The sequence below is a fragment of the Symphodus melops genome, assembly GCF_947650265.1.
Source record: "Symphodus melops genome assembly, chromosome: 10".
NCBI classification, from domain to species: domain Eukaryota; kingdom Metazoa; phylum Chordata; class Actinopteri; order Labriformes; family Labridae; genus Symphodus; species Symphodus melops.
In genome coordinates, this window is record NC_136700.1 from 5826392 (window position 1) to 5850537 (window position 24146).

The 24146-nt window shown below is 41.7% G+C and overlaps 1 protein-coding gene across 5 annotated transcripts in view; it reads left to right on the plus strand.

Annotated features, from left to right (window-relative positions):
* The window catches only part of robo2 (roundabout, axon guidance receptor, homolog 2), a 284885-nt gene extending 261360 nt beyond the window's left edge, over window positions 1-23525 (plus strand). For 3 of the 5 annotated variants that reach the window (XM_079354779.1, XM_079354778.1, XM_079354780.1), the window contains 10 exons: window positions 2214-2341; window positions 3169-3441; window positions 4433-4558; window positions 9217-9376; window positions 11256-11519; window positions 12477-12691; window positions 17447-17605; window positions 17715-17975; window positions 19841-20035; window positions 20544-23525. In XM_079354779.1, coding sequence (XP_079210905.1) covers window positions 2214-2341; window positions 3169-3441; window positions 4433-4558; window positions 9217-9376; window positions 11256-11519; window positions 12477-12691; window positions 17447-17605; window positions 17715-17975; window positions 19841-20035; window positions 20544-20545 — 1783 coding nt within the window. In that variant the 3' untranslated portion in view covers window positions 20546-23525. The other 2 variants (XM_079354781.1, XM_079354782.1) reach the window with 2 other exon arrangements.
* Window positions 23526-24146: the final 621 nt, after the last annotated feature.

Sequence of the window (24146 nt, forward strand, 5' to 3'; positions counted from 1 at the left end):
TAAACACTTGATTTATGAAGTTGCTCTGGAATTAATACCTCTCACTGGGCTTATTTATAGGAGGCTCAGTGTCAGGCATCTTGGGCAGTATTTATGGTTTCCTACCCATCACAAGTAACTGAAGTGTCTAACAGGGAGAGGAAACGCTCCAAATCAAATTCTATCTGCCAAGGTTGCCATCCATCCTCGGATGGCCAGGGATTAAAAGTTATGTGTTGACTTTTCATTCGATGTATGACCCGGTGTCCATCCCTTCAACCGCTACCCATTACTGAACCACACACACTTCTCACATACAGTTAGACACATATGCACTTAGATAGAGTGAATATCTAATATAGGAATCAATCTTATTCAAATTATACCAATCTCAAAAATTGTGTCATAAATACAATGACAATGCAGACAGCTTCACTATCAGCTCCATGTCTTCAAATGGTCTTTCTTTAGAAGGCTTGGTGAGGATACATATAGTGCCCACAGGATAAGTTAGACAAAGGTGTGGTTTATTACCAAAGTTTTTTTTTTTTTACTTGGTAGATACCTTATAAATTAAAGGTAGGGAGGATGGATAGAAAATGTGACAAAGGTGTAGGATGGATAAATAAAGGAAAACAGTGAAATATGGTACGATGAGAGATCATGATGGCAGTTGGAAAACATGGCAGCAACAAACAGAGGTAGGAAGGACAGGGAGAGATGTATTACCCTATAAAAGTGCATCTGTCTGATGCACAGCCATCAATTTGAATGACTTTTCTCCCCCGAGGGCCTGTTTTAGCATTCAGGAACCACAGCGAGGGCTCGAAGCTTGCCAGGGCTGCAGTTCATACTAAACCCCCTCTTCTCATTAGAACCTGTGGCTGAGCGAGAGGCTGACTGTAACACACCCATTACCTGTCCTTGTCCTCAGGGCTTCACTCTTACCCGGTGCCTCAATGCCAACACGACTCACCACTGGAGCTAAGACACAGCCTGGCCGCTTACTACTGAGTTCTGCAGCTTCTCAGGATGTGTATCTGTAAACAGCTACATTTAGCTCTGCCTGGTATTGACAGCAGGGTGTTCTGTTTTTCTGAGAGGATGCCATCCTCTGCACCATATGTGGTGTTTGACTTCCAGTTGCAGGGGCTGACTTTCAGGGGGATTTTTCAGAAGGCACTTTCCATTGAACTTGACAGGGTTCTTTATGATACAAAAAATATTTTATTTTTTTATCCTTCCTCTGCTGATATTTACTACTTATTATATATTATTAGATTTGATAATCCTATTTTCTGTATCTATATGAATGTAAAGTCATTGAAAACAAGCACAGTGTGATGTGTCAACAAAAGTGACACTTACAAAAAGGCATTTAGCTCCGTCGCATTCTCATTTAACTCCATCTGTGTTAGCCATGGTAACGAGCCTGAGACGTGATTGTACAGCAAAGTGGCCCTAATGGCCTCCCAGCAGTCACCCATGGCAGGTTAAAGTCTTAATGGCTGCTTTTTATGGGTCTCACCCTCTCAGGAGGGACACAACACCTGTTAAATGGAGCTGCCCTCTCCCACATACTGTACGGGCATCCCACAAGTGGGTCGGGGCAACATGTTGGGTCTGTGGCCGACGTTTGACGTCTCATCAGATAAGATTTAGACTGTCTGGACATCACCACAAGGGGTTGATGGGAAAACACAGCAGAATGCACAGGAAATTAATGGATAAGGAAACATGCACATGTGGGTGTCCTTGTGTAATGCTGTACTTGTGTGCAGAGAGCAAATGCATGCATTAGTGTCTGCAAAGTGTGATTTTGCATTAATAACTCAAGGAATGTGACAAAGACACAGCAGGAGGAACAGACAGATAAAGGGCTGCGTTTGCCTGAAGGAATTTCAACTTCACAGTAGAAGAAATGTATCCGTACTGTATTTCCCCCTATCTCTGAATATTTTCATTAGCGTCTGTTGCTTAAAGCAGCCTTATCTCTCACAAACACACATTCTCGTGCACATTCTTACATTTAAACATTTGTTTGAATTTTTGTCCGTCCATTGTCTCGCTGCTGATTAATGTCATGTTTTTATTCATAATTTCTGAATCCAACATAATGTGGATAAGACTATGCATACCAAGTAACTGGAAATGTTTTCCACATAAAGCTCTGATAATAATGTGATTTCACAGCCTTTGTGTAATGTAGCTTTTCATCCTGTGTGTCTGCCTAGCCGGCCGGGCCTACTTAATGCCAGTGACCCAGGTTACCCCTGGTTAGCGGACTCTTGGCCGGCCACCAGCCTGCCTGTCAACAGCAGTTCCGGGGGACCAAATGACCTGAGTAACTTTAGCCGAGGAGGTGAGTGCCCTGATGCTGTCCTTTAGGCTTTGAGAAAGAGGCAATAAAGATGAAAGATGATGGCTTGCGTTCCTCCTGTTGTTCATCATGTATATTTATGCATGCATCATGTTTACATATATGCATATCACACGTGTGTTTGGGTATATATTTATATATCACATCTGAGGACAGCTAGAACATTAACAGCAGGGCCTCTGCTGTCACCAGTCTGAGTAATGGCAAATAGTCAAGCCTGGTGTCATAGCCCATACCTCACAGCAAGAGAATGTGAGAGAAGCTGGGCAGAGGAGCAGGGGGTGGATGGGTTTTTGAAAGGATGGTCCTGTGCAGCCAGTCGTGAAGGACAGGCGCAGCTTGACTGGCGCAGATGCGGACACTTCCGCCACGGCTCTACATCATCTACCCTTCACTGGGCATGCAAGCCATGCACTGCAGAGTGAGTCTGCTTGCTCTTTCCCTGACTCTCTCTCCCTCTCTCTCCTCCTGCAACAAACACAAGGGGAGCAACAGTATTATTCCTCATGTACACAAACAGAGGGAGGAGGAGACTGAGATATTCATACGTCTTCAAGAAAAGCTATTTGTCATAACTGGAGTCCTTTTATTTTTTTTTATTTTTTATTTTTTAATGGATGAGCCTGTTAAGTGCAATCGTATAAGTTCTGAACTACACTGAAATGACCAAAACTAAAGAGGGATACTGTAGTCCTCTTTTCTGCATCAAAGCCAAACCACATGTGGTATTTAATTGCTCCACTTACAATAAAGCTAAATGTGTATTTTAGAAGATGTATGCCCTCTAACCACCCACCCCCCTTTTCTAGATCTCCCCTCTGGTCAAGGGGATAAAACAGGCACCATGCTATCTGACGGAGCCATCTACAGCAGCATAGACTTCACCACCAAAGCCAACTACAACAGTCCTGGTCAGACATCCCAAGCCACTCCCTACGCCACCACCCAGATTCTTCACTCCAGCAGTATCCACGAGCTGGCTGTAGACCTGCCCGAGGCTCAGTGGAAGGCCTCACTCCAGGCCAAGCAGGAAATGGCCAGCTTGGGCTATTCCCTGCCTGACAAGAACTCCTGCAACAACAGTAAGTCAGACATGAAAGTAAATGTTCTTAAGGCAATTTGTAGGTACCGGTTGCCCTTCTGTGTGAGGTCTGTCAAATGTCGTTGATGTATTTATAATCCAGTCCCCAAAAGAAAATCCTCATACAGCAACATCAAAAACAAAGCAGATAAATCACAAGCCACACATTTACAGTTATAAAAAGACCTTTATTTGAAATGTAAAGTTTTCATTAAAAGGTCTCTGTAGCCTTTCCAAACCTGCTGTGGTTTGGGGGAGTTTTCTTAAAAAAGAGTCATTCACCCCCCCACGATGACTTCATCTTGGTTACTCTCCAAGGTTGAATAAACACATCCTGTATGAATAAAGGGTGCATAAGTTAAGTCATCTATTTCTTGCTGGGTTTCCATATCTGCATCACTCCTCCTTCACTTTCTGAGTAATTGCTAATCCTTTTTATCTTGACTCAAATTAAAGAAAATAATCCAAATGAATTACCGTGGATTTGAGGCAGGATTAATCAGAGCTAAGACGAGTTTCACACTTATGGTGTAGTAAATGTTCTTTGGCTGTGTTTTTATGATATATTGATCTTGTTTTCCAACAGTCTTAAATAAATTCGTAATACATTTTAGCAATGTCTCTGACTTGCATTTGCTTGTTAAAAGAAAAGCTTTTGTTATGTTCCCTAGCCTTGATTCTGAAACAAATGAAAAGCTCAAACGGGTAAACAGCATGGAGTCAAATCTTCAATTTTATGAAAATAAAGTGTTGCTGATGGTAGCATTATTTGTTTAATCAACAGCAAATCAGAAGTTTCTACGACTGTTTTGTCTTGTGCATAACATTACAAAAAAGGTCAAAGAAAAGTTACCCAGGTGCACCTTGTTGAATGTTTGAACCCTGAATATTTCCTGCTTGCTTTATGCTCTAACTGCATGTTTGCATGTGCTTGTGCTAACTGCCAGTCACCTGATGCCACTGTGATTTTTGCCCTTTAACCCCCACTGTAGCCCTCCTTTTCATTCCCGACTACCGATTGGCCGATGGATTGTCTAATAGAATCCCACACAACCAATCACAAGATTTCAGCACCACCAGCTCTCACAACAGCTCAGAGCGAAGCGGCAGTCTCTCAGGTTGGTTTACGCAGAAGAGGATCTTACAAATCAGACTGGGACACTCTCGGGGGTTCTGCCGCTTGACTTTATGATTGACTGATGTCCTAATTGCGCTTTTGATCTGTTATTTGCATGTGCTAACCTGACATCTAAGAGGAATTTTATAAACACAGTCCCTCTCAGTCACCAAAGATGCTTTTCTCACTCAGACTTCGCTTCTTACAGTTCATTACATGTGAATGATTTCAAGCAATTTCTTTAGTTACTCAGGGTACTGTGTACAATAGCCATTATGGGATAAAAGATAGGAATTGACAGCTTATTGGAGCATAAAGAAAATGGAACATTTAAATCAGAGAGAAAGAATAGTGCTTATCATCTTCTGACTGAGTATAGCTGCAAGTGCTAACACTGGTTTTCTGCCATCACTGTGCAGGCTTTGTCTTTCTTTGAGCAGACGGGAATAGGGGCAGAGGGAGTCTTTCAGACAGAGTGGACTACATACACACACACAAACACACACACACACACTCACCATTAGAGATGCTTGGCTGGGTAAAGTGGCAAAAATACCTCCCTTCTTCCCTCTTCCCCTAATGGTGGCTGACTACACTAAAACCCATGTTCAGAGAATTACAATGTCATTTATAGGACGCCAAGGCAGCCCTCTGCATTCCTCCTCTCCACTCTTCTCTTTTATCTAGTTACAATCCACTGCCTTAACTGGTCTCTAATTCAATGCTCTGGCACACAGCGGACTGGATAGAAGGATGGGAAGTGACCATGCCTTTCAGGCAGATTTGTCCCATTGACACACAGGTTACTCAGGGCTCCGCCTGGGCCTTAACATGCTATTTTATGCTGTAGTTTCATGAGATGAAGAAAAAAATAAGTTAGCTTCGCTGTGTATATCTTCTTGAAAATTTTTAGAAATATGCTTTCGAGGAATATCTTAACATTCAAATTCTTTTCAAAAGAGAAGAAAATTGACAACAATCTCTCCTCTGTACAGTTAAAAAGTGACATCCAGAGGCGCTGGTGACCATAGTGGTTAGTACCCTCGCCCAATGTTTGCAGGCGATAGTCTTCCGAGCGGGCGATCTCTCTCTCTCTCTCCCACCCTCTCTATTATCTCTCTCTCTCTCTCTCTCTCTCTCTCCCACCCTCTCTATTATCTCTCTCTCTCTCTCTCTCTCTCTCTCTCTCTCTCTCTCTCTCTCTCTCTCTCCTTAATTACTGACTCTATCCACTGTCCCATCTCTAAGTACAGGCAGAAAAAGCCCACAAATATACCTTAAAAAACAGGAAATACGGCATTCGAGCAGTTTGTTAGCTTAGCACAAGATAAAAACTTGCAGAATTGGCAAAAATGTAGCTTTGCCTTGCCTACAGGAATAATATTAAAGAGACAGTTACAGTGGAGTGTATGTTAAAACCTGTGCTATAAAATGATATATTTAAATAATTAACTAACTGAGTGTGATATATTCATTACACCTGTTGCTATTTTGATTATGAGACGCATAATAATAGCTGTGTCTGTCTATAAACTGTACATATTCTAGTGATGCTGTACACTGTATTCTACACCCTAAAACAGGGATGGATCTGAAACAGCACAAGAAAAAGGTTTTATCAGAATTCAATCAAAGTAGATTTGGTCTTTGAAGGGGGGAAGAGTTGAAGCTAGAGTGCCTTGTTCTGCCTCTAAGGAGATGGAAGGAATAATGAATGTCAGGTCTGAAGGAGGAGAGCAGGATGAAAAGGAACAGAAATAGAGCAGCTTTCATGGCAGCATGGATCTCCACTGGGGACATGAAACTGCTCATTAAAAGCTTTCTTAGTGTGGAAGAAAATAGGTAGCTGATGTTTTCTGAGGCAGTTTGGGACCCTGCAAACTCCTGCCCTCCTCTCAGCTGCAAAATCCCTGATAATCTGAAGTCCATGGTTGTGTGTAACCTGCTTCTCGTCTGCACTCCACCTATATTGCATCTCACCCTGTTATGTAACCGTTTTTTTTTTTGTTTTTTTTGTTTTTTTACACAAAATATGATGACTTTGTGTTATTTTGATATCCATTTTGAAATGATTCTACCACTCAACGATTATATCCAGCTGCATAGTCCTTCGAGAGTCTCTGCTCTGTGGCTTTCCCCCTCAGCACTGACACATCCAATGAAAACAAAGTAAGCTCAAGGCTATACAGCCCTGCAGTTATAAGCTGGGAGTGCCCAAACCTAGAGTATAAATACCCAGAGCTGAGTCTATATTTAGTATGTGTTCCCCTTTGAAGAAAGTCTTAGTTTTGTCACAGGAGATTGCTTCACTGTTTAATTCCTGTGTAGCTCCTAACCACAGCCTCTCTCTGTATTTTTCATATTTGGACTAAGCTGTTGTAACTTCAGCGCCAGACCATCCTTCCCTAGAAGAGGCTCATTTACAATATTGATGGCTAGTCTTGTGTGAAGGGCTAAGGATGATTGAACAATCACGTCAGCTCCCCATTTATTGGTAAAAGTCGAGCGTCGCCCAGAGGTACGATTAGGAAACCCAATTACATTCAGACCATACTTGCACTGGGCTGCTGTCTGCCATGGGCTTACAGTTGTTTCTTTTATCACTTCCATTCTTGATTAATCTTTTACTGACACCCCTTCTATCTCCTCATGCCTAATGTTTCATCTTCTGACCGAGCATTATCATTCTCATTGTTAGGTTCTTTTTGTTCCTCTTGAGTTTAAAAGCCATAAAATAACTTAAAAACTTATTTTAGAGTTTACGTCATTTGGCGTCCGTGATAATCAATAGAACAAAAGAACATCTGTAAGTTTCTTATGATGGCAGTGATGTACTTTTTACTGCCTGTGAGTAAAGTCAGTTTATTAGATTACTTTAGAGTGCATGATTTTACGTTGCACACCATGCAATGTTGGCAGCTTTTTTTGTGGCAGGAGGAAAAGTGATTACAGGCCTTTGGCAGCAAGCGCTAACCATCAGATGACAGATACAAATGTGTTCAACAGAGTTTCCCCAAGATGTCTTTCACGAGTCTGTGTGGCTGCTGACGTCAGTGTGGGTTATTTCCATGAGAGAGATTTAAGGTTCTTACTGGTGGAGAAGAAAGTCACTGTGCCACAAATGGATCTATAGATGAGTACAGTGCCGAACAGTTTGTGCTCTTTTCTTTTTACGTTAGCTCAATCTTAGCAGTGTGAGAAAAGAAGATGTTTAAAAACTTTAACACTCAGAAATGATTGCACCAAATCAAGTTCTACATAATGTGTGACCAGCTTAGATAGCTGTATTATAAAATTCAATTTTACATGGGCAGTTTGTTTTGTCAGACAGAGGTTCCATGTCTCATACTTCTGGATCAATAGATGTTGTTTTTGATTATGTTCATATACTTTGCTGCACCACTAGTTGTGAAAGCACATATAACTATAAACTCATGTAGTTTAGTTGCTTTCAATAAGTGATGCAGCGCTGATGACATGTATTGATCAGTTGATTAGTTGTTAAGTCGTTCAATATTTCTTCATTTTTTGCAGGATTTGTTTTCAGATTTTGTAGACCAAAGGTTTTTTTTTATACTTTATTTATGGGGGAAACAATGACTTTTATTGCAGCCCTAATATAAGAGTATGAAGGGAGTCAAGACACAATCCAAATAGAGTTTGAATCCTTTATTTCTTTAACATTGTTCCTGGATCTTGTAAGAAATCATTCAAAAACATGAGATACAAACGGTTTTTTTCCTCATCGTTTCACTTCATAAAAAAATATGATATACGATGAAATTGATTCAAAGAAAATGAGGGTTGTGACTTATAAACCACAGAGCCAAATCGACTTTTAAATGTTTGAAATTTGATTTGCAATCTGCGTGTCTTTGTATTCATGTGTTTTTTTTTTGTTGTATGTTTGTTTGTTTGTTTGTTTTGATTTGCCTCAACCTTAAACAGATTTGGGCTTTAAGTTTATTTCGAATTGACCAAATCGTATAAAAGCCAGTATTGACCTGGCTGGCAGATTTATAAAGATGGATGGGTCGGAGGAGAATCTGGGTGTTGGAGGGATATGAGTGGAAATGGATGGGGTTAGCGGCTCTCCGGTGTAATAAAAGAAATGAAAGTAGTAATAGACTCTCAGTAAATTCCATTAGGGACACACTGACACTACACAAGCCATTCATTATGATGATGCCGTGAAGTGAGATATTTCATTGTGGAGCCCAAAGCCTGGTGTTAAAGGGGACACTGAGGGATGGGTGGAGCACAAAGGTCTGCCTCAGCCTCGTTTACCGCCGTTCTCTCCTGTTTCTATGGAGATTTGAGGCTTTTCAGGCAATTAATCAATGGGAGCATGCTTTTCATCAGGCAACCTTGAGCTTTTCTATGTAAGCACTGACAGGCAGGAGCCCATTGAAATGTTGGCTCTGAAATTGTGTATGATTTTCCAAGGGCATGTTGAAATTGAGTCCGGATGGATCTGTAATCTTAGGAGCGTGTGTGGTTTAAATTGAGTTTCTCTAGAAGATACATTTGTCACTTGGCAACAGATGCTACTGTAATTTGCAATGCTATCCAACTTGTTTATTAGTTTTTAATTGATTTTATTTTCTAATCTCATTTTCAACGACTGTGTCTCTTAAATGTCTGTGTTCTTCATTGAAGGTGGAAAGGGAGGGAAGAAGAAGAAGACCAAGGCTGGCTCCAAACCTAGTAAAGCTAATGGCTCCAACTGGGCCAATGTTCCCCTTCCCCCTCCTCCTATTCACCCCCTCCCTGGCACTGAGATGGACCATTATCCCAATGAGCTTCATGAAGGAGCAGGGTATGTCTACCAGGGGCTTAAGTCATCACTGATGCATTTTGTTATTTGAAGATCATTTGCCCTGAAGAGATACGAAAATCCAACATTTTATGCAGTAGGATTTATTTTTCATCATTGTTCATCATTTCTTTTTCATTGACGCTTACCTTATATCAACAACCTCTATCTTTAAAGAAAACATTTAACAGGCTCACTGAAATACTGACTTTTGTTGGAACCTTCTATTTTATATTAACTAACCAAACCTGTCTCTTGATACAAGCCATCCACACTCGTACAGCTTTTATTTGGACTTATTTAAGCCTTTAGGACTTTGTATTGTTGTAAAAGTGAGTTTAAACAGAATTGATGTATAAGATGAAATTCATGGAGGTAAAATGCTTACATGTTATTGTCATATTGTGAGCTGCTGAACTTAAAGATGAACTCAGATTGAGAAAAAAGGAAGTCGAAACTAACTAAACACAACCAGTGAAGCGTTGGAATACAGCGATCCCTCATATAATGCTCTCACCATTTAAGACAATGACTCCACCATGCAGTCAATCGTTTCCTAGTCTGACTATCTCAGCAGTCTAGTCTATTTCTTGCTGGAACAAACAAGGCAGTGTTTGGCAACAGAACCAACACCACACATTGCTTTGTGTAATAACAGGGTTTAGAACTGTTTTCTCTGCAGCTAATTACTGTACGAGTGTACATCTGGAGAACAGTGAAGGATCACTGTGTGTGTATGGGCTCCTCAGGCAGCCAGATACTCACACACATACTGCCATTTACAGACGAGCACATGAAGACTCACGTACAGATGGCTTCAAATCAAACTTTCTGCTGATCCTGTCTACAATCTACAGCATGACTTTATGAGAGGAAAATAAAGGGAGAAGTGGAAAAAAAAAGAACAATGTTCTAGCAATCCCCTGCTGTTACTGGCTCATCGAAACACAGATGGTTTCAGATTAATCTATTTGCTGATATCCACAGTGGAAAAAAAAAAGAATTTGATCTACCTCTGAGTCTAAAATAGCCGTGAAAGCTGTTCTTATAAATTTACATTACAACATTTTCTTTAGTGTATATTTCCATTCATGCATGCCTTTTCTTTTAATCAATTAGCACTTAATTAAGCAAAGTGAATCCAACAACAGAGGCTCAAACATACTCATCAGGAGTAACAAAGTAACAGAAGCTTCGTTAATTATGAGTGTGTGTCTCTCCTTGGTCCAGTAGGTGCTACGTCCTCTTACTCCAATTTCCTATCTGCGAGAGTCATCGGCTTTAATAGGCTATCTGGCAAATGAAGAGTACCCTACACTGTAAATCTGAGGCAGCTCTTAATGGCAGCAGATTAAAACAGTTATGTCCTATGGGGTGTGCACTGACAAATTTCTTTAATGAACATTTTCTTTATGGCCAGTATTATTTCAGGATGTATAAGCACAGCCATGAGGAAGTGAAGCCTGACTCGCTCTATAACTCCTCTCAGACCTGTCCTTTAATAAATCCTGCTAAAGTTTGACGAGGTCAAACAGCCGTGTGTGTGTACGTAGGGGTTTTTTATTCTTAGTGTTTATATTATCTTTATTATTGTTAATTCCTTTTACACGGTTTTTTATTGTTATATCACAGAGCTTTAGAACTTCCCTCAGGATCAATAAAGTATCTGTCCATCCAGCTATCTAGCTTATCTAAGGTTTGCTTTTCTCCATGTTTAAAGTTCATTTTGTATTTGGTAAACATTTCTAAAATTCTTATCAGCTTCACATTTAAGAAAAAGTGCAGTTCATGTAACCTCTTTGGGTTTTTTTCACTGTTGGTCAGTTAAAACAAGGATTTTTTTTGTTTTTTAAGCACAACAATGCTTCTCATCTGTCACTAGGTATGAGAGTGATGGTTGGGGCCCGCCCATGCCTGTGCAGACTTATCTTCACCAAGGAATGGAGGATGAGCTGGAGGAAGAGGAGGAGAGGGTGCCCACTCCACCCATCCGAGGGGTTGCCTCCTCCCCTGCTGCTGTTTCCTTTGGACAACAGTCCACTGCCACCCTTACCCCTTCTCCCAGAGATGAAATGCAGCCCATGCTCCAGTCTCATCTGGATGAACTGACCAGAGCATACCAACTGGATATGGCAAAACAGACATGGTAGAAACTGCAGAATCTAAACATATGTTTATTAAGTACATTATAAATTATATATGATACTTTTCTGTCTATCAATTCCTCCATTCTATCTGATCTATCTCTGTAATTATCCTGTCTGTAATATATGCATTGCTGTCCTTTTTAAATGCATACTGTATATTGTTTTCTGCATGCATCGGTCCCAGGGTCCTGCAGCATTCTTCATGTCAACTGTGTGTGCAGCGGAGATAAACCCATTAATCATTTCATTTTAATGGGCCCATGCTACCAATTTTGCGACTACTGTACTTTGCTCCCTCTAAGAGACACAATTTCTTTCCCATAGTTATTTACCCCGCTCCACACCCGAACGGCACGTTTTATTATTGTTGTTCTCATGCAAGTCAGATGAAGGTCCATGCTTCATTCTGTCAGCAACGCAGAAAGAACGAGAGACTGGCCTTCATTCATAATAGTGAAGTGTGTGTGTGTGGGGAAGCCTTGTCAGGCAGGAGATGTCATGTTACCCAGTAATGACTATGTTGGTTAGAGAGCATCTCTGACAACACCAGAGGGCCAGTAATTACAACCAATTCCCCCTGCAAAAAGCGTCAAAGACATTGCACTCCTCAAACAAACGCGTCTGTCAGCAGAGCGGGCTGCCGCTGAGGTGACAACCATGTGTCGGCGGGTTTAGAGAGCATGCCTTTGTACCATCTACAGCAGCAATTAGTAGGTCATTGTGTGAGCATGCAAGGAGCAACATAGAATTATGTAGAATTGTCCAAAGCTATTCAGCAGTTTACTTTTAAAAGGACTGAAAATAGCTCTGCACACATTTGAGTTGTTCTCCATCCTGTGGCAAAACAAAGCCTCCTGAATAGTCCTTTAATTTTCTTCCTTCATTATTATTTCACATTTCTTGACATATTTGAACATGCTCATTTGAGTTACAATGCTTTCTCTTGCTATTCCCAGGCACATGCAGGTTGGCTCCCTTCCTCCCCAGGCTCCAGCTCCTCCAGTGGGCTACGTGTCCAGCACAATGGTTTCTGACCTGGAGACTGACCTGCCGGATGAGGAGGACGAGGAGGAGGAAGAGGAGGAGGATGAAGGCTATGGAGCCAGGCATCCCCGCGGGATCGAGCACACACCCGGGTCGAGCATGGACAACCTGGACAGCTCTTTAACAGGTACATGTGATTCTAAATCCCTGTTGGTTTTGTATAATTTCCATTTACATACAGTATTTTTACCATTAATAGCATTTTATTTCACTGTTTTAGACACTAATCTATTTGGACTTATTCTTTTGAGCCCATGGACTATGAGTGGGGAAACATTAATTTCCTATTGTTGTTGCATCTTGTCCGACGTTAGATGGATTGCTGTTCCTAATCAGTCTTCTCTGCATACGTTTTTTTATGTGAACACACTTACCGATTGTCCCTCAATCAAAATTTTTAAGCACTTTTGGCAGACTCTGGAGAATTATAATTATAGTTTCCCCTCCCAAAAAAAAAAAAAGAGATAAGAAAGTCCATGAATTTTAAGCAGAATAGTGAGAGGGAAATTAAGAAGAGAGAAAGGCCTGGCGAGCGAGCAGGGGAGAGCGACTGCGATTTTACTCGCACACAGGAGCCAGCACCGCCCATATCTTCCCGAGGAGATTTGAAATAAATTTCACGTGAGACATATTCCATTCCAGACCAGAGGCACCATTTCCATTTTTACAACTCACTGAAAACTTTTACAGCCGTCTGTCAAGGGGACAAATGAAGGGCACGACATTGCAGCTGCAGAGCTGGGCTGTGGACCGCTGCTCTCACACTGACCAGGCCACCCGCTCCATCTGTACACTATAGAGTCAAGACTGGAACGGACATGTCTGAATGATGTGCGGCATTGGGATATCATGCAGTACAATCAGCAGGACATTATGATGATTACAAATATATATTGCTTTTAGCCCTTTCACACTTTCAAGGCTCCCTTTGGGCTGTGATAACTCAAAAATGAACTCTAACTACGGTTCATTTATGGGTGAAAAGAAACAAGTAGCAGGCAGAGAAATACTCTGAATCTGATGTAACAGAGAGAGCATGAGAATAAGAGGGTTGAAAGTGCTGTTTGTTGCTCTTTCCTGTCAGAGGCAGCCTTAAAGAGTAGTTTTCCATGGGATGATGGAACAGTGGTTTTGGTAGCACTGACACATGCTACTGCTGATGTATTTAGAGGAATATAAAGCAGCAACTGGGCCCTAATCTACTGCATCTCTCCTCCACTGTATTACTCTGAAGACAGCACTATTTCTTCTTATCTCTCTGCAAGTCTGCCTCACACCCCGTCCGCTGACAACACAGACACGGTTTGAGCTCCGGGGTGAGCACAAGGAAGAGAGGGAGGAAAGGAGAAACTGCTCAGATTTATTGCTGCCACCATTTTGAGGCTATACAAATAAGCGAGGGTAGGAGCGAGATCCCTGTCGAGCCTCGCTTGATAGATTTGTCATTGTTTAATAATATGGAAATGGGTCTCTTTTCCTAATGTTACACCAAAGGCCAGTAAATCAAACACTTCCACTGATGCCCCAGAATAAAAGAGCCACCTTCTCCTCAGGGACCATTTTTCACCAGCAGATTGTCTGCACCGGCTTCCCGATGTGTTATTCTATGCTCTGAGATAATACAGCACCTTTTTTTTTTTTTTTTTCTTCACGGATAAATGTAAATCCTGATGTTGTGGTGGGAAGCATAAAGCCATGTGTAGTTTGAGCCAGAGAGATGAAGTGAACACAAAGGTATTACCTGGCTTTGTGTGTAGGCGGTAAAGGTCGTGTAAATCTGAGACGCTGTAGCTGTGAGGCTGGTGTGCCTACAGTGAGCTGAAAGCCGGACTGTTCTGGGCGATTACTCTCCCATAAAGCCCTCCACGTTGGTGAGGAGCGAGGTCACGTCTCTCGACGGCAGGTAGAGACGCCTTCTCGTCAGGGGGAATGATTTTCCATCTTAACGACATGCAGATTAGGTGTTTCCGTGCGTATAAATCAGTTTTAGTGGCAGGAGAGGCCTGGGCTGGTTTTACTGCCCCCAAACCAGCTCCCGTTTACTGGCCTTGCTCTATCAGTGCGTGGTGCTTGGGAGGTGTCCGCCAATGGTTTTTAGAGTGTATGGTTTGGCCCATTGCTCTGGTAGACACGGTAAAATGACTGCAAAGCTGGGTCTGGAGCTACAGGAGAAAAACCCCCATTTCTAGGGCAAAAAGAAAACTTGATTGAATTTTTTATCAAATTATGTTACAATGATCACACTTTGATTGGCCTGCTATGTCAGAGAATAGAAGTGCTCCAGAGGTTCAGTAGTAGAAAGTGGCAGTTAGTGCAAGTGAAAAGTCATTCTGTGATGTGATTTGCTGAGGCAGTGTTCCTTCGCCGAGCCGGAGGAGTTGGAAGCTTCACTGCGTTGGCTGGCATGCCTATACTTCAATATCTGCTCTATTCTTTGTGGGAGGATTGGACCCAGCGGAATTGCTGTCTTTCTTTCTTTAGAGAAGAACTCTCTGAAAAGAATTTCAAAGAAAATAGCTGTGCGAGATGGAGGCCTCGGAGTAGTTACTGCATTGGATTTCAGTTAGCGCCGTAAAAAGGGGTTGTGTAAGGGGTATGCAAGCTTATTTTTTTTTACAGAAGTTTCCTTTAATCGGAGGGAATTTCACTGCAATACGAGTGAAAAGCTGGTGCAACTTCGGCTGTTAAAGGTGCAATTCCCTGAAGTCACTACCAGTGACTGAGTAACAACCTTTTGGAGACCAAAGGTGAAGAGACCCTCGTATGTGGAGGTTGGAAAGCTTTTTGAAGGCTCTTTCTCAGTGTTTCAGGATTATGAAGCCGTACATTATCATATTTCAAGTTCAAAGAAAGCTTGAACGTGCGATATTTCACAGAGAAGTAGCACCTCAATCTCTTATTTTGACAGCTAATAAGTCGAGAAGTTGTGTTGATTTGAATCTCTGAACTCTGCCAACCATGCTGCCAAGCTTTATGGTTCCTTTTGTGTCACACTGACCTTTTAATAAATCCTGCTGTGAACTTTTTGTTCCCATCACTCCTTTTACAACCTTTACTCTCACACCTCCCCAGTTCTCCATTACAGCAGTCTGTTCAATCACATCCCTCTTCTTGTGTTCTATGAGGGAGAGACACTGTGTGTGTGTGTGTGTGTGTTTGTGTGCGTGTGTGTGTGTGTGTGTGTGTGTGTGTGTATGTGTGTGTGTGAGCGGAGCACTTGGGTTTGTGCCACTTGAGCAAAGTCTGCCAAACCCGTCCCACTGAAAGCTGTCACATTAGCCGACTGTTCGCTGTGTTCTTGCTTGCCAAAGTGGCATATTTTTATTGGCAGACTGATACTTTTATATTTAAAGTGCTGGTCTAGCTGCTTATGTAAAGAAAAAAAATCGGTGCATGAAGAAGCACTAACAGTAGCACAAATGTACGTCCAACAGTCTTGTGATGTATGTCCACATCTTACGTGTGCAGACTCAGTACTTTCATATGCTTCTTTATCTCTTACCAACTGCAGCCATTTAAAATAGGGAATTAATTTAATCCCCAGTTGTGAATCCTCTTTAAAGTATTATATTTAAGTCGAGGTGTCTAAAACTGTAGAAGCTATGTACTTGACTTATTTTTATAAAAGTTCCTTTTTCTTAAAGTTTCTGCATCTTTTAGACAATAATGGCGTTGCACTTTTAAAAAGGAACATACCGCCAGGTGTTTGATTCAGTACACTGCTTTGTGCACGCTTCATCTGTGTCACCTGAGGCGGTTTTGTAGCTAAGTCTGCTCAGCACAGGTGTGCTCATTGTTCTTTGTCAAAAGACGAGCAAATCAGTCGATGCCAGTCCTGCTGTTTCACTGTGTGCGTTACAGTGTGTTTGTGTGCACCTGTGTGTGTGTGTGTGTGTGTGTGTGTGTGTGTGTGTGTATGTGTGTGCATCCTATAAGAAAGAGGACAGGCCAGAACAGAATGACGACACAGAAGCACTCAGCTGCGAGAATAGACATGCCCTGCAGCCAACAAGAAATCATTAAAGTGGAGGACGCTAATATTACCTCTTTTTTTTATAAGCTCACTCCTTACATTCATCCATCTGAATGTTCAATCACAGCACAGATGTTTCAAATGTCAGAACACATTTCTATAAAGGTTATGGCCACTGAGCTGAGAAGTATGAAAGAATCCATTCACAGGAGCAGTCCAACACACTCGTACTGTAGGCACATTTGTTGAAGTCTGTGGTGTTCCTCAGGGTCCATGGTGAATGGGTGGGGCTCAGCCTCGGAGGACGACCGTAATTTCTCCAGCCACAGGTCCAGTTTGGGCAGTTCGTCCGATGGCTCCATCTTTACTAACTGCAGCTTTGCCCAGGCCCTGGTGGCAGCGGCAGACAAGGCGGGATACCGCCTCGATGGCACAAGTCTCAGCAAGAGAGGTTGGTGTGGAGATCAGCTCCTCTCTGCTGGACTGGAACTTCTCCTGGGGGCACACCATTTGTTCATTTCCGCTTTAAACCTTCCTCCTGCCATCCATTGGCTGATGTGGGCGCTTGATTTTCTCTCAGCTGCTTGTGGATTCGGTACCCTGGTTGTGCATGGCACCTGTTTAAATGGCTGAACTGCATACCTCTCTATCTTGACTTTAACTAAGCTTCTCTTCAACTAATATGGCTTTTGAGTCAGGCTTTTTCGGGTTATTGTTATCAACTGGTTGATATTTTATCTTTCAAGCTTCCTCTATTTTAATGCAAACCTTTGTTTTATCTGATAGGTTTGGGCTCTTGATTGATAACCTCTCCCTTCCTTGATGACAGTTTCAGCTCCACTCTCTCTGCATTGGCTCATCAGTGCCTTTATTAACCAGCTGGCATGTGCTTTTGTACCCGTCTTGCAGGTAAAGGCTTGTCCCACAGGGCCCGGCCCAGCAGCCCATTCTCAACAGATGGCAGCACAGTCGGCACACACAGCCTGGGCCACCAGAGGGCCACCAGGCCCACACGCAAACCCCGAAGCCAGGGCACAGCACCCCACCGGAGAGATCCTGGTGCAGACGGTGAGGCTGCGAATGAAATATGTTCTAATAATTTTTTTTATAAAGTTTTGAACATCTGTTGTTCTTATTGAAAGACTTATGACTTATGCTTATATGAATCATAATACAGACCTACCTCCTCCTCCGGAGCCTCCTCCCTGTCAGGGGCAGGGCCGTATTCAGGGGGGCCGCAGCATAAGCAGCATGGGACCCCCCACAGATAGAAAAGCTTCATCTCTGGAGCGCCCGCCAATTTCAGGGGTCCTGTCTGATGACATAAAGAACTCCATGGATAGACAGACGCGCACGACTCTGGAGCATCATCGCCAGGCTCAAGACAGACTGGGCTCCATGGACCGAGCTGATGACGGACGCAGGGGACAGAAAACGGGTATGACTAAGACAAAACAATCTCACACTCAGGGAAAACAGCCCTTTAAAAAGTGTAATTGTTATAATGGTACATCTTAACATTCATGTAAGCGAACGAGCATTCAGTTAAAGCTCATGGAGGATTTTCAGCTGGTTTTGAAACAACATTCATACGGATGCTCTTTGTGAGCTCCGAAAGCGTCAGCATAAAGATTTACTATTTCTATATACAGTAGATATTTGTAATACTTGAAACCATCATAGTGCATACTTTTTCAAAGGTTAACATTCTCAAAGATTGAGACAGTTCACAGACAGTGGGTGGATTTTTTTTTTTTTTAAAGCCTTACCTATACATATAAAGGGACAAAATGAAAAGTACTGCTTTTTCACAGGCCGCACTATAATTATTACAAACTACATGTTTCCGACATGACCTTTAAAATTTCATCTTCAGCAGACGTAACATCTTCATCAAATGAAGCAGGAAGTCGTTACCTGTGACACTCGCTTGTCCAACAGTGAAATGAAAATATCTATTTTAAGGGATCAAAGTCAAATGAAGAAAACCAAACTTGTTCTAATCAATTTTAGGCTTCCACACAATTGTTGTCATCCCGGTTTAATCAAGCGTTGAACTGACACATGTAGACGACGTACTGAAGACTAACATCCCCATTGCTGTGGCTGTGCTAACAGCATGTTTACAAATGTTCTGGAAAGCCAATCGCAGAACTTTTAAAAAAGTAGCTTTAAGGCAACAGCAACATGAATCACTTCTCAAAATGAAACGCTCCCAATATGACGTCCAGTGTTCTGTTCGACCACACAGCTCAACAAAATCCATAAAATGGTTTTGCTAACGTGAAACTGCTCATTAAAAAAGCAATCAAAACATTTTAGGTTTCACTGCTTCAACAAGTTGAAACTTTCCTGTTCCCACTTAAAGGATTTGTTTCCTTAAAGAGGTAATTAATTTCATTAAAGCAGGACTCTTGAGTTTTGCTGCCGTGATTTAAGAGTGTGGTGGGGTTTTTCTCTCCGTTCTTGTTCTTGTGCTTGAAGTTAGCTCTCCCTCTGCGTTCAGACTGAGCTCCCATGAACAGATTGCACTGTCTGCCACTTGCTCCATTTTCCAGAATGGCCCCCCTCCTCTTCCCCGCCTCCTCAACGCCACTATAACTGTTGCCAAAGTTGGCCAGCTCGGCTCTAACTAAACCACAGCAACTGAAATGCACTCTAGTCGCTTCAGCTCTCTTTTCACACATAAACAGCAGCCACTCCACACCCCATCTGTGTGGCTCTGTGCTCATGCATGTATTTGTTTGTGTGCATCATGCCCTCTTTATGCGACGACTTTGTCAAACAGTTCATCAGAGACTGTGATACAAAGACAGGTGCAGTGATCAGCAATTTGCAAAAAAAAAAAAAAAAAACCCATAGATGAATTCCCTCATGTGTCAGAAAGCTGAGTGATTCGGAGTAGGAACCTGCGAGGTCGGGGCAAGCTCCAGTACAGTCATTAGCTGAGCAGTGGGGAGCAGTTGATGAGATTTCACGCAAAGATGGAGGCTGCTGAGGGTCAATGTCGCGTTGCCCTGCAGCAGTCGGTGGGCACAGCAGCCAGAGGTCTCTATGTTATTGTATTTACCCCGTCATAAGGCTGCAAGCTGCAGGGCCATGTGTGAGGCTGAGATTCCTCTCTGTGGTGCGCCCTGGCATCGCCTGTTGGCACGAGCACTCTGCAGATGTCAGGAGGAGGGGGTGATTCTAAATGCTCTTTGTCTGCATGCATCAGATGTCAAATGTGTTTCACCTCAACAATAAAAGTCACATGTTGTGTCAAACTTAATGAATGCCTTCCAAATCCTCTTTGTGTTGCAGAGGAGGGGTGCCTGCCATACAGTAAACCATCCTTCCCCTCCCCCGGCGGTCAGAGCTCCTCCGGCACAGCCTCCTCGAAGGGCTCGACGGGGCCACGCAAAACCGAGGGTCCACGACAGCCGCAGCAGTGGACGGCTTTGGAGCACGCTGACTTCCTGGGGGCCAACGGACAGGGACAGTACTCGGGAGAGTTATGTGAGTGTCCCGATGATTAACATTACACTGCGCCGCATGTACATAGTGAAGAAAATCACGGTTCAATGTGGAATTATCTGGCCTTGATATAACTTTAACTGCTCCTGGAAAGCACAAATGCATCCATCTGCTGAGTACTTCTGTGTAGCACTGGATCCCTCACTACGACACAGTAACAGGGTCAGTGCCTCTGGCTGATGTAAAACAAACAAAATGCATTTTAATTAGAGGGTTTTTGAAGCTGTAATGAGCTTAATAGTGTTCATTTTAGACAAAGCTATGCTAGTTGTTTTAGCCTTTAGTCGTTCAGATTGATGTGGCGTCTGTGTTTAGCTAAATGTGTACAGTAAAGGTATCCGCTGCTGTGTTCTGCGTATATTAAGAACTTGTGTGAGCTAGTTCTGACTCTGTTATGCACAGAAATGAGATTGGTATCATTTTCCTAATCTTGTTTTTGGGCATAAATGGAATGAAGTTTAAACTTTTTTATTCCCCCATCTTCCCACAGAGTGATCTTCCGGGGATGTGATCTGGAAAAAAAAACGTTGGTCCTTCCTCGGAGGAAAGACGCCCTTCCAGTGTGGGCACCGAACTTTGTCCGTCTCTGTGTGCCCTCAAAGGGGAAGAGGAGCAAGCAGAGGGCACGTCCGAGAAACGCAGTGTCACAGAACTGTAAATGTGATGTATAGACACAGACATACTGTACATCTCACTATGTTTTTGGTTTTTTTTGTCCTCAAGAAAATGTTTTCCACCTCCTACCTTACTGTTATTTTCATTTTTGTTACAAAAAGGCAAGTAAAAAAAAAAAAAAGGAAAACATCTATATGAGAACACATTTTCGTGGTAACTGTCCTGGGGAGGGGGGAGGAGGGGGATAAAGGGAATTTTGTTTCCTGTAAATATATTCTTTGAGTTGTTGTTGCATTCCTATGCAAGCCTGAATCAGTTTTAACTTTTTATTTCCATTAACAGGAACAGTGGGTTTTATCTGGTCATTTGTATTATATGTGAATTAAGTGGCTGTTGTGCCATAAAATATTTGTTTTATAGTCCATTGTTTGTTAATAGTTACCATTAATTATTATCATGATTATTATTATTATTATTATTAATTATTGTTTTTGCACTGCAATTTTTGGTGATAAGCACAAAAAACATAGCTCCTGCTGACATGAAGAACCGGAAGAATATGTGAAGAGGAGTTTCTGTACTGTAAAGTAAAGAGAAGAAAATTATATACTTATGTACAGAGAGATATTAAAGAGTAAGGCTTTGACTAACGAGGCACCCATTCCCATAGGTTAGACCCATTGGGTGGCAGACACAAGGTTTGAGAGTCTGAGGGGAAGATATGAAGCGTGAAGAACTGGACACAAAGCTGTAGCTAAACGAGTACAATAATTCCTAATTCATACCAGAAACATAACGTGCTCCGAGTTTTAGACATTTAAATATTTACAGAGACAGACTGGAACGGTTCTAGGTTTGAGAGTCTGCATGCATTTCAAGTTTTGTTTGATTTACTGCCTAAAAATGTACTACTCTAAGTTTACGCTCCGGTTTCACAAAAACGCCAAACGAAGCAGAAAACTTTTCAAATTAAAAGAGAGTCAGTGAAATCTGTGCACATGCTGTCTTCAGTCACAGCGCTTACAGGCTGGTTTATGATTCTTTTATCTAACTGATAAGCAGACATCAAACACTTATGATAGGTAGAAATTATACTCCCATATCTCCATTTAATATCAGTGGAGCAACACGATTTGTTTACATCATTAATAAACGTTTGAATATGCTTTGCTTTTTTTAGAGCACTTACTGTTTTATGTTTGTTTCATTATGTTGTAAGAAAACAGTGACATGTGTGGTCCAGCTAAGTGCTGCTAAATTTAGGGTCTCTTAACGTTGGTGCCTCCGTCACCAACACACTATAATCTGCACAGTGTTGTGTGTGAATTACTTTTTAAAAAAATGTGTATGATTTACGATGCAGCTTTGATTTACTGTTTGAAAGCAGACAGTGGAGTTACAATGGAGAAAAGCCTTGACTATTCACTAGCAGGTCTCACTGCCTCCATGTCTACAGCCACACTGTGCAGCAGATCACTTTCTATCTGCGACACAAACACACATTCTCTGCCACTTCGACTTCTCAGCCTCTGGATCTCAATATTTTTGTCTATTCAGTCAATGTTTTTTTTTTTTTTATTGGTTGTCCTTTTTTTAAAATGAAAAGCTTGTTTCTTTGTATGCCTTTTATGGACTCCAAAAACGCTGCTTACTACAATGTTTTCAAGATTAATGTTCAGGATTTTTGTGGTTCGATGACTGTTTTGTCTTTTTTTGTACTGCTAATGTTGATAAAAAGTGGGGGTGGAAACTAAAGGCCATCAGATGCTGTTGTACTGTTGTCGTCATGCCATCGTCATTTTCTATCATCCACCCAGTGGCCAGTGTTCTGGAAATGAGGTGCAAAGAGTATCTCAGGTTATTTTACATTCTGGTGATGTTTATGTATGTGTATATATGTGTATATATCCATACGCATCTCCGATTGATTATGCCATTCCATTTTCATTTCCTAAAGTATCCCTGTCATGCCCGTTTCTGTCGTCCCCTCTTCTTTTCTGCTGTGGATTTTGATTCTGAGTAAAACGTGCTGGTTGATACACCTTAAGACAAGATGTCAATAAAAGAACATACCAAATTAAGATTGATATTTCTAATGTCTAATGGGTTTCTGTGTCTCTTTAATACTCATTTTTTTCTTTCAAATCACAGTGTCGTTTTGTATTTATTAAAATAATAATAAAAGTATATTGTGAAATATGCATAAAGATTGGTGGGATATAAGATGTGTTTTTATGTCCCTTGTAAAGTTTGCTGTCAGAAGTGAGCAGCTGGGCTGTAAGGAGGTGATTATGGGAGACACAGCGGCGACTCACTCTTCGTCCTGCATGTTCACCACACTGCTCCTCTCATGTCGAACCTGAAGAAACTTTAAACCTTTTTGAACGCAAGGAGTGAAAGCGCTCATAATTTGCTCGTGGAGACGATAGAGAAAATGTCTTTGAAGAAGGATGGAAGTACTTCGGCACTCCCTCTTTTTTTTCTTTTTTTCTTTTTTTTTTTTTTCAATTTCTCAATATTGTTGATTCTTTGTAGCCTCTCTGTGTGTTGCCTTTTTGCTATAAAAGAGGATTTAAAAACGACAAAAAGAGGAAGTTGTTGGGTGAAGTCTTTCTGTACAGTATGGGGTGAAGTGACACCCTGGTCCTATGCCATTTCTACAGTACATCCTGCTTTTCTGTTTCTTTTTCTGTAAACCACCTTCTGTATTCACTTGCATGTCCTCGTCCAAGAAGAGAGTGAATCAAGAAAATAAACTTTTACAGTCTCATTCCCATGTCCTGTAAGATAAATCCATGTTCTTTTATTTCCTTGTACCTGGATCAATATCAAATAAAATATTTTTGAAAAATGAAAAGGCTTAAAATTCAGTCTGTCTTTGATAGATATACTTCTGGACAGTTAGTCTTAAAAAAAAAATAAACCAATGAAAACTATTCCTTTTTTTTTAACTTAAAGCTACAGCAAGTACAGTATGGACATGAAAAGTGTGTGTTGAAATACTTAGGTTAGCAGTGTGTATATCCTTTTGTGTGTTTGTGAAAAAGCTCCTGACTCAGCGGCTCTTTTTATGTCAAACTAATCCCGATACCCTGATCCTGCAAGAGGAGCAGCTTCAAACACAAATCCAAATCTCCTAAATCACAGAGACAGATTGTGTGCTTTCAACCTCTCTCCTCGTGGAGCTCGCATTAAAAGGCGAGCTACACACGAGAAGGGCCTCTGCATCAGTATCATGGGCAAATAGAAATTAACAAGAATGTGCTTGTTCTCCATCAGACATCTTTAATGCTTATTGAGGTTTAGGGACTGACTACAGGAAAGCAGTGAACAAACATACTTAAAAAACAACTCTATAGGGAACATATAGTTGCTAAACTGGCTCATCACGTGAGAGGGATCGATGTTTAAACTGTTGGATTTAGACCTGGTGAGGTAGGATTTACAACACCAGACAATCTGGCGTTTTAAAATGTTT